A 12,466-nucleotide genomic window follows, 5' to 3' on the forward strand; every position below is an offset into this window, starting at 1 on the left:
CAGTTTGTATTACACGCTTCAAAGGGGCCTGATAATAGAATGACTTTCATTTGCTTTCTTCTCCGTCTGTTGAAGGAGACACTTTGTGCTTTTCAGTGAGTTTCTTTGGGCTTTTTTAACTTTTGCAGAACTCACACAAAACATATGTGACACATAATAAGAGAGAGAAGCTGAAAAAGCATCGTATGTGGCCTGTAATGGTTTAGTCCTTCTCATTTTTCTGCCCTGTTTCATGTCAGACCTTATTGCCGAAGACAAGGAGAGGCAGCACAATGACCGTGCTTGGCCATTGTGCTGCCTCTCCTTGTCTTCGGCATGCTTATAGCCTCGTGTGGGGAAACTGGTCTGTTTCCATTTTTCTGACTAATATGTGTCTTCAAATACTTTGTTATTGTCTGAAGTGTTTGACTTATTCTTAGCTTTCACACCGACGTCCATATTTAGGAGCAGAATTTTTAATAAACATCAGAATCCTGTCGAGCAGGAAAGGACGAGATGGGAAGCTGGCAGAGAGCCGAAACCGCTGGCAGTAACAAAACATCCGACAGAGACATTCCCATGCGTAAATTCAAATGAAGTGACAGAAGTGTCCGGGACCCTTTGATTAACCTTTTCTAGTGCTATTCTTTAAATCTAAACTGAAAACGCGTGTCCTTGTCCACTGAGCAGACAGACATCAGCTTGTTTTGACAAAACCTTGTAGGTGTAAAGGAAGCAATAAAAGTTTTAACATGCTGTTCTCAGACTTCCTTCTATTCATAGAAAAGTATTTTTTTCATCTTTTTTCATTCCAAGGCCATGCAGAGGTCTGACCTGTGGAGTTTTGACAGTGTGGATATTTACAAGTCACACATCTTCAGCAGTGCCTTGAGAATGTAATATCAAAGAGGATGTTAACGTGCACAGGATGTACTAAACTGCTCTGCACCTGCTTATTTTGAAGGTGCTCATATTTTCCCTTCAAGGTTTTCATGCTGCTAATGAACACAGGATTGTTTTTTTAAAGATGTCACTTGAATATGATCCTTAACATTTGAGAAATAGAAATAATACGATTGTCAGTTGTCAGATACAACCCACGTATAGAAGCAAACGTTAAGCCACTTTGAAATTAAACCTCTACGAACTGTTAATGTTGACGTTTACTTTAAATACCGCTGACATTTATGAAATGTCATTGAAAACCATTTATCATTATATTCAGAATTTCCTTTAAAGCAGGTTACTCATGGTAGTGTAAATGCATTTAAAATATGTGGTATGAAAATGTCCACTTTCAGTATTTAGTTGTGACAAAATCCTAAATTTAAACGTTCAGTTTCTTGTTAGATTCAAGTTACTGTGTCTGTTATTTGCTTCTATCAACATCTGGTTTCCGGTTTTTTTTCTGTTTGTTTACCATTTTGTTTTTAATCTTTAGGCCAATTTGAAAGAGGTTCAGAGAACATTGGGTAATATTCTCAAACAAAGAGCTCATGGGTCTGGTGGGAAAGTCTTAACCCCTGGCTTTCCTTCCCCGAGGCCGTGTGTCGCAGGCAGGAACTCTTAATCCCAGTTGTGGTTGCTCAATATGTATCTCCTGTACACATTGTGTGCATTAATAGATTCAAAATAATCAACCGTGCTTTGTAATCACTGCTGCTCAAATCGTCCACTGGTTGTGCAAGTTCATCTGATCCCATAATGGAACGTGGTTCATGCTTATTGACTTCTCATCCCACTGTTCATCGTTCACTATTAACTGTTAAAGCCTGGCCATGTGATTTCTGTCTCACTCCAGCCATCTGACCCTCAGACCTCAGTCTCTGTGTCTATAGACATAATATCCATTAACCTTATATCCAGAAGAGCATGTCAGAGGCCGAGCTAATTAAACGTGTGCTCGGCCTTTTCCTTGTCTCCTCATTCTCCCTCTCCTCCTCACCCCGGGTCGGGGCCACGCACATCACCACATCTCGTGTCCGGGGCTGTTATTGAAACATTCCTGGGACGCCCGGGCGCAAGGAGCGTCTCCTTTTCTGGAAGTTTTTATATCAGACTCGGTGGGTCTTGCTCTACTTGTCCCCCCCCCAACCCCCCTGTATTAGCCCTTTTTCTTGTGGTCTAAGCAGAGGATTTCTGATGCCCATTAAGGTGTTTCAGTGGAAATGAATGGATTCAACAGGTCACAGACAAACGGCTGCATGTCCCTATATTTAATTGAATTAAAGACAGCAGAGCAGCTTTATCTGGTCCGTATTTGAACTGTTTCTCTGCAGTTTAAACCCAAATTTGGAAATTTCCTGCAAATAAACTAAAAGCTTTGTTTACATTCAGTGTTTAATCTGCTCCATAAAGCTACTAGAGGTCGAAAACTCCACATCAACAACAACAGTTTCCTTCCCTCCCTTGAGTTGCTTCAGCTGATCCAGCTCCACCTTCCACCTGTATTGTTTGCATAATCTATTGTTCCCGTGGCTCATTAGATGCAGGAAATTGCAACAAAGGTAATCCAGTTCAGGGTGGATCAGGTTCGGTTGAGACATGTTCACGTGTGGAATCTGGACCCATGTGGCTCAATGTGTGCGTGGCTTTGCAGGACTTAGTCTTTCAATCGTTGACTCTGAATCATGTTCATAGAGGTTTAAGGAGGTTTAGGCTAATGAGGTAATTATGTAACTGTGTGTGGCACGGCGCTGTTGCGTTTGATTTGAGATGAATTCCCATTCTTCCGCCGTGCCCTGTGGAGTTAGAAATCTCACCTGTCAGCATAGCAGCAGCTCAAGTGTTAGAAAAATGTCAAAGCCTGGCAAAGAACTAAGGCTTTTATATTTCAAAGGCTTCAAGCCAGAGGAACAACTTATTTGCAGGAGCAGTGATTGACACTTGGTCAGATACTCCTCCTGCCTCTGATTATTTGCCTCATTTACAGTTTTGAGCGTTAAAACCTCTTAAAGGGTAAAAAATGTGGGGATTTCGAGGATAAGGTCTTAGTTTTACAAGAATTAGTCGTAATTCGGAGTTAAAATGAGGAATGTGGAGCATCTTGTTAAATTTTGCTTTAAGTATAAGTTTTACAAATAACTAAATACTTGTTTTGGGCTCATCATTACCACATTATCATAAGTATCAGGGCTAGGAAAAGATTAACATGTCAGAAACTGATTATATTCCGAAGACAGAACCATAAGGACTGAGTAATGGTCGACTACCAGAGTTTGGACGACTAGATTTTGGATCCTGAAGGCAGGAGTTTATGTCTTGTGACTTTGTTCACTTTAACAGCTTATGCAAACTGAGAGTATTATAAAAACATTTTCTGTGTCGAGTTTCTCCCTCTTCAATCTAACTAAACCCCCCCCTCCCTCTCTCTGACTCCCTCTGTGCACAAGCTGGTGGCATTAGTAGGCGGCTAATGATATTTGTGTCTTATTAATGGCTGCTGATGAGCTGAAATGGTAGACTCTCCAGAAGCTTTATTTACTTGCCTTTAATACTGGACCCGTCAGCTTGACTTATGACACGGCCATATGGGCACTGGTGACAGGGACAAGTCTGGTACGCACTTCCGTCACATTCCTCCTCCTCTCCTCACTTTGACACGATTCGAAGCATCTGATTTGGAGCATCTGATTTTTTTTTTAGCTGAATTCATTAGACACACAGACATCTTGGTGCTTAGGGTCAAACATGTGAAGGGCCTCCTGGAGCTAAAGCTGTCGATAGCAACTCGTGGCTGCTTGGGGCATCAATAAAACACAGAATTGTCAACTAATATACGCAACATGTCATCTATCATCCACATGGCAAAGGCATACATTGCTGATAAGAGCCAGTGGAGTTAATGACCTGCACATGACGTATGGATTCTACTGCGGAAATCACGTGTTTTTGTTTACAGCACATTGACACTGGTGTTGGGCCTGAACACCGAAACACTCTTGAATCTTGTTTTTACCAATTTGACAGCTTCGCTTGCGTCTTCTACGTGTGTGACACCTCTCTTCATACTGAGATATTCGTATTTGTTTAGTTTTTTTCAGTTTTGTGTCCGTCGCATGTTACAAACCTCATCTATGACATTTTACTGCTGTATTCTCACATGGGCTCGCTCTTTGTTCTGCAGCCTGTCTGGCATTTTATGTGTTACAATAATAGAATAAAAAGGGTTTTTCCCAATCAAGATTAAAGGTGACGTTGAGTCACCAGACTATTGACAAAGCCTCAGATTTAACCTGCAAGTTGAAGCTTGACTTGACCTAAAGTAGTTTGACTGGGACACCCTGAGGAAACTGCAGTACATTTAATCTAAATGTTACTTTTATGGTTTAAAGTTAAAAGCTGGGGAGTTTTCTTGCAAACAAAAAACAAAAGTAATGTTTACATTCAATGTTTCTGCATTTTGTGTTTCCGAGGCCAAACACGTTGAATACATTTCCTTGCAAAGACATTGTTTTAAAATAAAAAATTAATAATTGTCTTTGTTTTCCAAATATTTCTGTCTTCCTTGCCTTTATCGACACGTTGTCTAGGCTCTTGGCACATAACACCAACTATCCTTCAGTGGATTAGTGTAAAGGTAGTGTGTCGTATGCCGGGAACCCAATGTGGACCAAAAGGTCAAAACTGTAACACAGCAAACCTGATGATGCTCCTGTAAATTTCATCCAAGAAATAATTGAGTGACAGTATATTTGACAGTTTACATACATGCTGTAGCTGCTTAATTAACTACTAATGTGTCAGGTAATAGGTGTTGGAGCATAGAAGCAGAGTTTGCACAAGACCAAAGCCTCACGAGCAGACGAAGTTTACAGACGATGTGTATTTTAGATATTTTACTGGAAGCCTCTGAACCTTGTATTAATTTAAGATAGTTAGAGATTAATACTGTTTGACTGTTATGTATATATATCCTCAATGTATGTGCTTGAGAGAGAGTGACAGTAACTGTGAAAACTGAGATGTCTTTTTGCAGTTTGCGAAGTAAGAAGAGGAAGCTTTAGTCTCCCTGGCTCCCCAGAGGCTCATGTCAAACCCATCATATCCTGCTATCTTAATTTCACGTCGGCTCTGCCCACACCGTCCCCAAAGCCCGGATACTGTTACACTTAATGTGGCTCCTCATCCAAGATGGGGGGGAGGGAGGAAGAGACTTAACCTCCTCCTCCTCCCAGGTAGAAAGTTTGCTCCGGGGGGGGGTCACAAGATGTGTCAATGCCCCAGGTCTGGTTTGTCACCACTAACACAGGTTTTGTCATTTTGTGTGACCAAACACCTTCAGGGCTTTGTTTGTTTAGGCTTTAGTTGATCCTATTTGTTGGTTATTTTATATAATTTTTTATCACATTTCAGTTTTATTAATTAAATTGTGCTGTTAGATTTTCCTCGAGGATCATCAGGTAAAATAGTGCAAAAAAGATGACACACGTACACAGACTTTAGTAAAGTTCAGGGAGTTCGGTTCTTCTGCGTCTATTCAACTGCATAAACTTATCTTCACGTCCCAAGGGACCTGGTTCAAGGAAGTCCCCAAAAAGTCACAGTAAACACATCAGACACCACACGCTCCTCTTCTCTGCTCCTCCTGTCACCTCCCTAACAGCCTTTTTGTGAAAATAAAGACAGAACCAGCTTAATGAAATGCATATATTGTGCAAAAAAAACTATTTTGAAGTCCTGGATTTCACTTTAAAGGAAGCAGCTGACAGCGGTTTGCTTTTGTTATCAGATTCTTTTGAACCAAACCTGCCACGCTCTGTGACAGCTCGCATGCATTGGTGAGTTACAGCAAAGTGAATTACTGTACGACTGCTTCCCTGCTCGTGTCTTCCTGCTGCGACAGTGTGCTTAACATCTGCATGTGTGTTTGAGCGAGGGAGACCTCTGCCATTGTGGAGCTTTTACATCCTGACAACTGGAAGCCTGACGGGTTAAAAATAACCCAGTGCTTTCCAATTTTGTCATATTTTGGGACCACTTCTTCCCGGCTGTTGTGATTTTGTGTGCGTCCCCCCGGAACGCTGGGGGTCACCGGCAGCCACTTCCTGTCACATGGCTCCTCATTGTAGTGCTGTCCCCTTAACGTACTCAGACACGCTCAAAAATAGGACACCAGGGAAGGAAAGGCTTTTGCTGTCACGTTTCTGAATTGCACACCAGGTGGGCCATCCCAAATCCTGTCACTGAATGACAGCTCGCTTTTTTTTTTTTTGGTCCTGGTTTTGTTTTATCTCCGAATTATCTTTTCCTCTCCGAGCTTCAGAAGACACGTCGGCGTTGTGAAGGGTTCTGCACACACGTAGAACAGAATTAGGCCACTAACGTAGAAAGATCTGATAATAACATCTGATCAACATCATTGCAAGATGTTTGAGAAAGTAAGCAGTAAGTTCTTAAGAACACAAGTTAAAGTGGGTCATTCAATAGGATGTGCAGCCGCCTCTGTGCGTGCATGTGTGTGTGTGTTTAGTTAAAACACAAGTAAAGTAAAAGAGTTTTCTGCCTGTTTAAATAACCAAGCAGACAAATAGATATGCATGCTATGCAAACAGCCGGCTATGTAAACCGCCCTGGCTGGCTAAGCAAATGCATTATGTAACTTTGTGACAGGAGGCAGATGGACACTGCTGAAGTGAGGCTAATCTTGCTTATGTTGACGATACTTCCTGTTATTAATAGATACACTTTCCCATCTATCTTTATCTTTACAGCACTGAGGCTGTAAACTGAATTGTTCAGATGTTTTTTGGGGGGGGGTATTTGTATATGGTTGGTTTGTTCCCATTTTTATTTCGTTTTTATTTATTTGTATTTATGTGGTTGCGTATACACCAGACTTGGTAGAGGTTAAGGAGGCCAGTTATGGATTGGTATGAAGTTATCATACCCTCAACTAGCTCAGTAAAAGAATATGGATTTCTGATGCTAATAATAAAATTATGGAGAAAGAATTTACATATTGGCTTCTATATATATACATTTAAAAGAATAAAATGACAATAATTCCTGAGATGTCACATCAAAACCTAAAAGACAAATACATTTCATTGAGGCGTAACAATAAACTTTTGTATAACTAACTATAAATAAAAAGAAAACACAAATATATAGAATATAGAAGTAATATAGAAATTCAAATTTTTTTACGCAAAATATAAAGTCAAATGCAGATAATTTCTTCATTGTTTAAAATGTAAAATAAAAGTTGATGTGCAGATACCGATATCTCTATGAAAGGCTCATATTGGCCAAACTTTAAATCAGTCTGACTCTGCACAAGTCAAACATTTTGTCCACAGCATCGTGTTAACAGGTTTGGGTTCCTGCAGCCACCGTGCTCACGCTCTCCCCAACCGACTGTATCTGTTGACCCAAGAACAAATAATCAATTTTGCAACTCGATAATCGTGGAGCCCGGTCCGGTCGGAGCTGTGAGCCAACGCCGGGGTCTTCATTTAACACGGACATCCTCCCCAGTGTCCTCTAATCCAAATTTAGCCCAGGCACTCGTCCAATCAAATAGCTCCTTTAGCTTCTTCGGTAGATTGCCAAGTGGCTCCTCCATAACTAACCTGTTAAGTCTTGTTTCAGTAAACAGAATAAAACCCCACTGTCACTTTTATGCTGTGAATGCTCTATGGTTTATCTTGTTTAAGTTTCATTCAAAATAACTACAACTTGGCCGTCTTTTGCTTATTTTGCAATATTTGAGTGTGAGTGCTCTCTGTGGAGCCCAAAATAGTGTTTTAATATATAAATAAATATAGAAAATATTCTGCTGTTTGTCTACATATTAAAAGCCTTATGTGTAGTGAAATTCACAAAGGATGGACACTTTTCTAACTCAACCTCGACAAAAGAAGAATATTTCCCGGTAATCTCAAACTTTTTTGTAGTTTTATTACGTCACTTGTTCACATTCTTTAAGTTTTCTGGTGGCGTTATATTCTCTACATATCTTCTCTGATAGAAAAACTCCTCTCCTTGCGAACAGCCATTAAGGGCGTGTGCTGCGTGGGCGTTGTTGTGTCTGTCGGCTGCTGTGAAGCTTTGTCTGATCTGAAACTAGTCAAACAGGTAGCATCCTCATGTGGCGGACAGATACGTGCTGTACGTTTTAAACGGTCTTCTGTTCGTGTGTGTGTCTGTGTGTCTGTGTCTGTGAGTTACTGTGGTTGTCATAATCTGTGTCTGTGTGTGTTTTGTGGCTCCGCTGAGACAGTTTGGCAACTGGCCATCTCAAACCATCATCGCTCGGAAGCCTGGAAGTAACGGGTTCACTTCCCCCGGTGGGACGCAGGGGGCTGCATAAAAACAAGTGTGTGTGTGTGGGGGGGGTGCCTTGGGGACGCTGCTGGGAGGACAACAGCACACGACACTGAGTCGTCTGTGTGCTGCTGAGGGAACGGTTGAGCCACTTACTGGACCAGTACATTATAAGGGTTTTTATTAATGAACTCGTCTTTTTAGATTAATTAATCTACAGCTACAGGCTCTAAGAGTAGATGCATATTTTTACTAATAGCGATTGAATCCAGAGATATTTCACAACGTGTCCTCCTTCCCAATCACACAGTGCATAATACTAAATAGCTGGAGGGCAGGTGTGGTCAGGCCTCTGAAGGTGGATCCCTGTTACCACATACTTGACTGTAGGAGCTGCACTGAGGTGGATAATTAGTCTTTAACTCCAGTTCTCAGGAAGCAAATATTTGTTGTGTAAAGGCTGTGTGTAGTTTTTGTAACTAAAAGTTACGTAAAAGTGACGAATCGTGCAAATTGCTTGTTTGCTCGTACACATAAGGGAGTCAAAAGTCCTAAACTTTGAGTTCTAAACAAGTCACAGTGTATTTGAGTAAAATATTTACAAATCATGAATACTTTAAACAAATTTACATTCGTTATTTGGTATAGGTTTATGGCTTCAGGCTGCTTTTCTGTTTAATTGTCTTGATAATTGTGCTGTAATTTTATGTTTTTGAGCTTGGGGGATTTGTTTAGCCTAAATCCATCAATCGTCCATTAATCCTGGATGCACCACAAGTCATTGGTGTTAAAGTCCAGTTCAAGTTGCTCGTCTCTTTGACCCTTTCATCGCTGACCTGATTGTTTTCTCCTCTTTAGATCCCTGTCTTATTGTGATGCCGCCATGCATGGGCGAGGCCGACCGCTTCAGTCTGGAGGCGCTGCGGCACATCCACAAACAGCTGGACGACGACAACGACGGAGGGATAGAGGTCAACGAGAGTGTGGAGGTGAGCTTCAGAAATGTACATCTAGGATTTGGTGCGTTAAGCCAAAAAATTAAATTTTAAATGCTGTTGTTTTTGCAAAGGCTGTAATTCCCATATTGTAACAATTATGGGCTTCGTCGTGTTACCGACTCTGCAGCATTTCTCAAATGAGCAATGTTAGCTACTTGTAAATGCTTCAGGTGTTGACGCAAGAATATTTGTCTGTCACATCTTAAAGTGCACGGCCATATACAAGTGAATATTTAGTTTACAGTGCAAACTTTGACTTTAACAGCTTGTAGCAGGCTGGGGGGGAGGGATTAAGCATCCCCAAAGTCAAATAGTTTTTTCTATTTAGCTGTTAGTCATCACAGGAGAGGGACGCCACAAACTCAAACATCCTCAGTGGTTCTTTTTAAACACGATTCCAAAAGCAAAAAAAATAAAATTGAGGTATTGAAGTGTGTCCATGTGTTTTGGGCATTGCTTTACTATATCTGCTATATTTGAGGGGGTCCAAAAAACCAAGAGACCACTTTATTTAATCAAAGCGCTGGACCCCTCAAGTTTAAATAATCTGTTTGAGGTTTAATTAGGTTGTAGAGTTAGTATTAGGTTTGGAGTTGTGATTGTTAAGGTTCGGGTAAGAGGCAAGGGAATGCACTGTGTTACTGACGGATCCTAACAAATATATAAAGACATAGAAGTCTGTGTTCATCTCTGTGTGTGTGTGTGGTGTGTGGGTGGGTGTGGGTGGGTGTGTGGTGGGGGAGTTCTGGTGAAGGGACAGGTTTCTGTGAGTGACTAGAGGGCTCGGACTGACATCTGAGAGCACTCTGACCTGCCGTGCCCTGTGCCTCTCTTGGTAATCAACCACCTCTTGCGTTCAAAAGAAAACCACTCGGGACCCTGGTCACATTTTCTCTCTCTCCGTGTGTGTGTGTGGGTGTATGTTGACATTTTTACCTGACTGAGAAGTGCTGGTGTGAGAAACAGTTATACCCTGGGGCCTTGCGGTTGTGCCTCAGTAAATAGCTGGACCCTATAACTAAAGACCCGAGAGATCTCCAGGGTTAGACCTGGCCCCCAGCCCACTTTAAGGAGACGTGTTACTGTCTGTGCACTGGCGCTCACTGGGTTGGACTGTGTTACACAGAGCCTCGGCCCTAACCTTTTGTCTTTATAAGGGAAATTACTTGCGTCTGTGTCTTTCCTGCAGAAAAACCCTGAGTTGTTTTTGGCCGTGGCTCATTACTGAGGATTTCCAAGCTTCTTCTTTGGGCTCCGCTGGCAGCCGGAGCAGGGTTTCGTAACATGATGGATTCTCCTTTCACCAAATTAGTGGCAGCCTATCGGTTAGTTTTACTGAGAGAATGGACATTGTGATGTGATCAGGGGGGAGGGGAAGCACATTTAAACGATTCAGTCTGTTGGTTTCACAGGGTCGTAAAAAAGACGGTCTGAGGTTTAATATGATTTTTTGGCCTTATAAAGTCTTAAGGGTCTTAAATGCACTTAGGTAGGTTCTTAGTTATAATAATGTTTATTTAATGCTACTTCCTTGGTGCTTTAACATTGAGAAACATATACATACTCGGTTTGTAATGTCTCCTTGTGTTGTAGTTCTTTCTCAGCAATACAAATAACACGCTGTAATAAACTCAAAACAAGGCCAACGTTGAACTGACCTACAAACGTTTCGATGGTTATTCTCTCCTTGGCCAATTCACGTTATCTTCAATCATGGTAAAGTCTAAGTAAATCTGGGACTCTTTTCATTAAATACGCCCTTTAGAAAAGCTTTCAAAGTCTTTAATTTAACTTCTTGTTTCTTCAGGCAGAAACAAACAAACTGTGCAGCCATTTTAATATTCAACAATTAATTTCGTTGGCTTGGCTCTTGAGAAGAATACAATTAAACACTAATGTAAAAACTAATTTGACCAATTACACTGTTTCCTGGCAGTGGTGAGTCAAAGGCAGTGACACGGTTGTGGAGAATGAAAGGTGTAGGAGGGGATCAGGTCTCTTCGGGTACACGTCAAGCCTCATGTGGCCTTCGGGGGCATGATCGTCACCCCCCCGTTCACCCTTTTGCCACTTGGCTGAAACCTTACCCTCCGCTAACAAAATTCCCCAACGACTCTTCCTGCTTTTCCTTCTCTAGTTCTTGTCGCCCTATTACTAAAATTTAAGAGCATGACTAACGTGAGGGGATGCTCATATTTGTAATGATAAAGCTGTGGTGAGGATATCCAGTTTACCATGACACGCATGTGATTCTTCAGCCGGTGGAGAGGTTGGATTTCTGTTGAAAATGATGTGGTGGTAAGACCATGCGAATGAGAAGCTTAAAAACAACTATCATGGCAGCATTAGATTGTCCAGGAATTAAAGAGGCTGAAACCTCACCTACATTTGTGGCATCTGTTTAAAAGATGATGTTCAAATGCAGGTATTTCTGGTTCCTCTTTGTTCAGACAGTCTTCGGATGGCGATGCTGTCTTTCTGCTTTGTTGTGTGACCTTTCTCTAGTGACACTTTAAAGCTCTTCCGCATTGTAGCTGTGTGCCAAGTAGTTTCACACTTCTGTATGGTATTTCGATTGCAGGTAATTTGTGATATCTGTTTTCAAGAAATGCATAAATGAGCCATTGAAATGTCGCAGCATGTTAGTCGAGGTCTTAACTGGAAGATCTGAACCCTGCCTTTTATTTACAGCTCATTCTGTCCAACACGATTCACTTTCTTATTGTTATCAGTCACTTGTGAGTTACCTGACACTGTTGAAATGTAAAATTTGTTTTACCCTTAAAGTTCCTGTGTAACTTAACAACAATCAGTGTTGCTAAGTTCCAGGAAAATTAACCAACCCTTGTTTGACAGGTCGTATCACCTCACACAGACACTTTACAGCTTACTGAGTCATGGAGATGAGTGGCCACAGTAAAACGATCCAGAGCCCTAAAGATGACTCCACCTTGTGTTATCATCTTCATATGACACAAACTACATGAGGCCTGTCCTTGGTTTGAATTAGTTTTACTTCAGTAGTTCTCATTAGTTTTAAAAGGGTGTGCTCAAAAATACATGTTAAACATATTTAAACTTCCTATTTTTGGAGAGGCAGCGAGAGCAATGGAGGAGGTGTTCGGGCCAACAAGTATCTCAGTTCCTGTGCAGCTACAATTCTCACTGACGTGTCACATCACAAAGTTTTCACCACGAACACGACAGACTCTGGCTGCGTT

The 12,466-nt window shown here is 41.4% G+C and overlaps 2 protein-coding genes across 3 annotated transcripts in view; both read left to right on the plus strand.

The window, feature by feature from the left end:
• tbc1d19 (TBC1 domain family, member 19) overlaps positions 1 to 9,151 on the plus strand; it is a 36,499-nt gene extending 27,348 nt beyond the window's left edge. The window contains exon 22 of the mRNA XM_035148801.2: positions 9,106 to 9,151. The gene's annotated coding sequence lies outside the window, so the exon portion shown is untranslated. The remainder of the gene's footprint in view (positions 1 to 9,105) is intronic.
• Positions 1 to 12,466, plus strand: part of stim2b (stromal interaction molecule 2b) — a 35,409-nt gene that overhangs the window by 8,878 nt on the left and 14,065 nt on the right. For both annotated transcript variants that reach the window (XM_035148799.2, XM_035148798.2), the window contains exon 2: positions 9,106 to 9,236. In XM_035148799.2, the coding sequence (XP_035004690.1) occupies positions 9,106 to 9,236 (131 nt within the window). The remainder of the gene's footprint in view (positions 1 to 9,105; positions 9,237 to 12,466) is intronic.

Source organism: Hippoglossus stenolepis, chromosome 23 (assembly GCF_022539355.2).
Source record: "Hippoglossus stenolepis isolate QCI-W04-F060 chromosome 23, HSTE1.2, whole genome shotgun sequence".
NCBI classification, from domain to species: Eukaryota; Metazoa; Chordata; class Actinopteri; order Pleuronectiformes; family Pleuronectidae; genus Hippoglossus; species Hippoglossus stenolepis.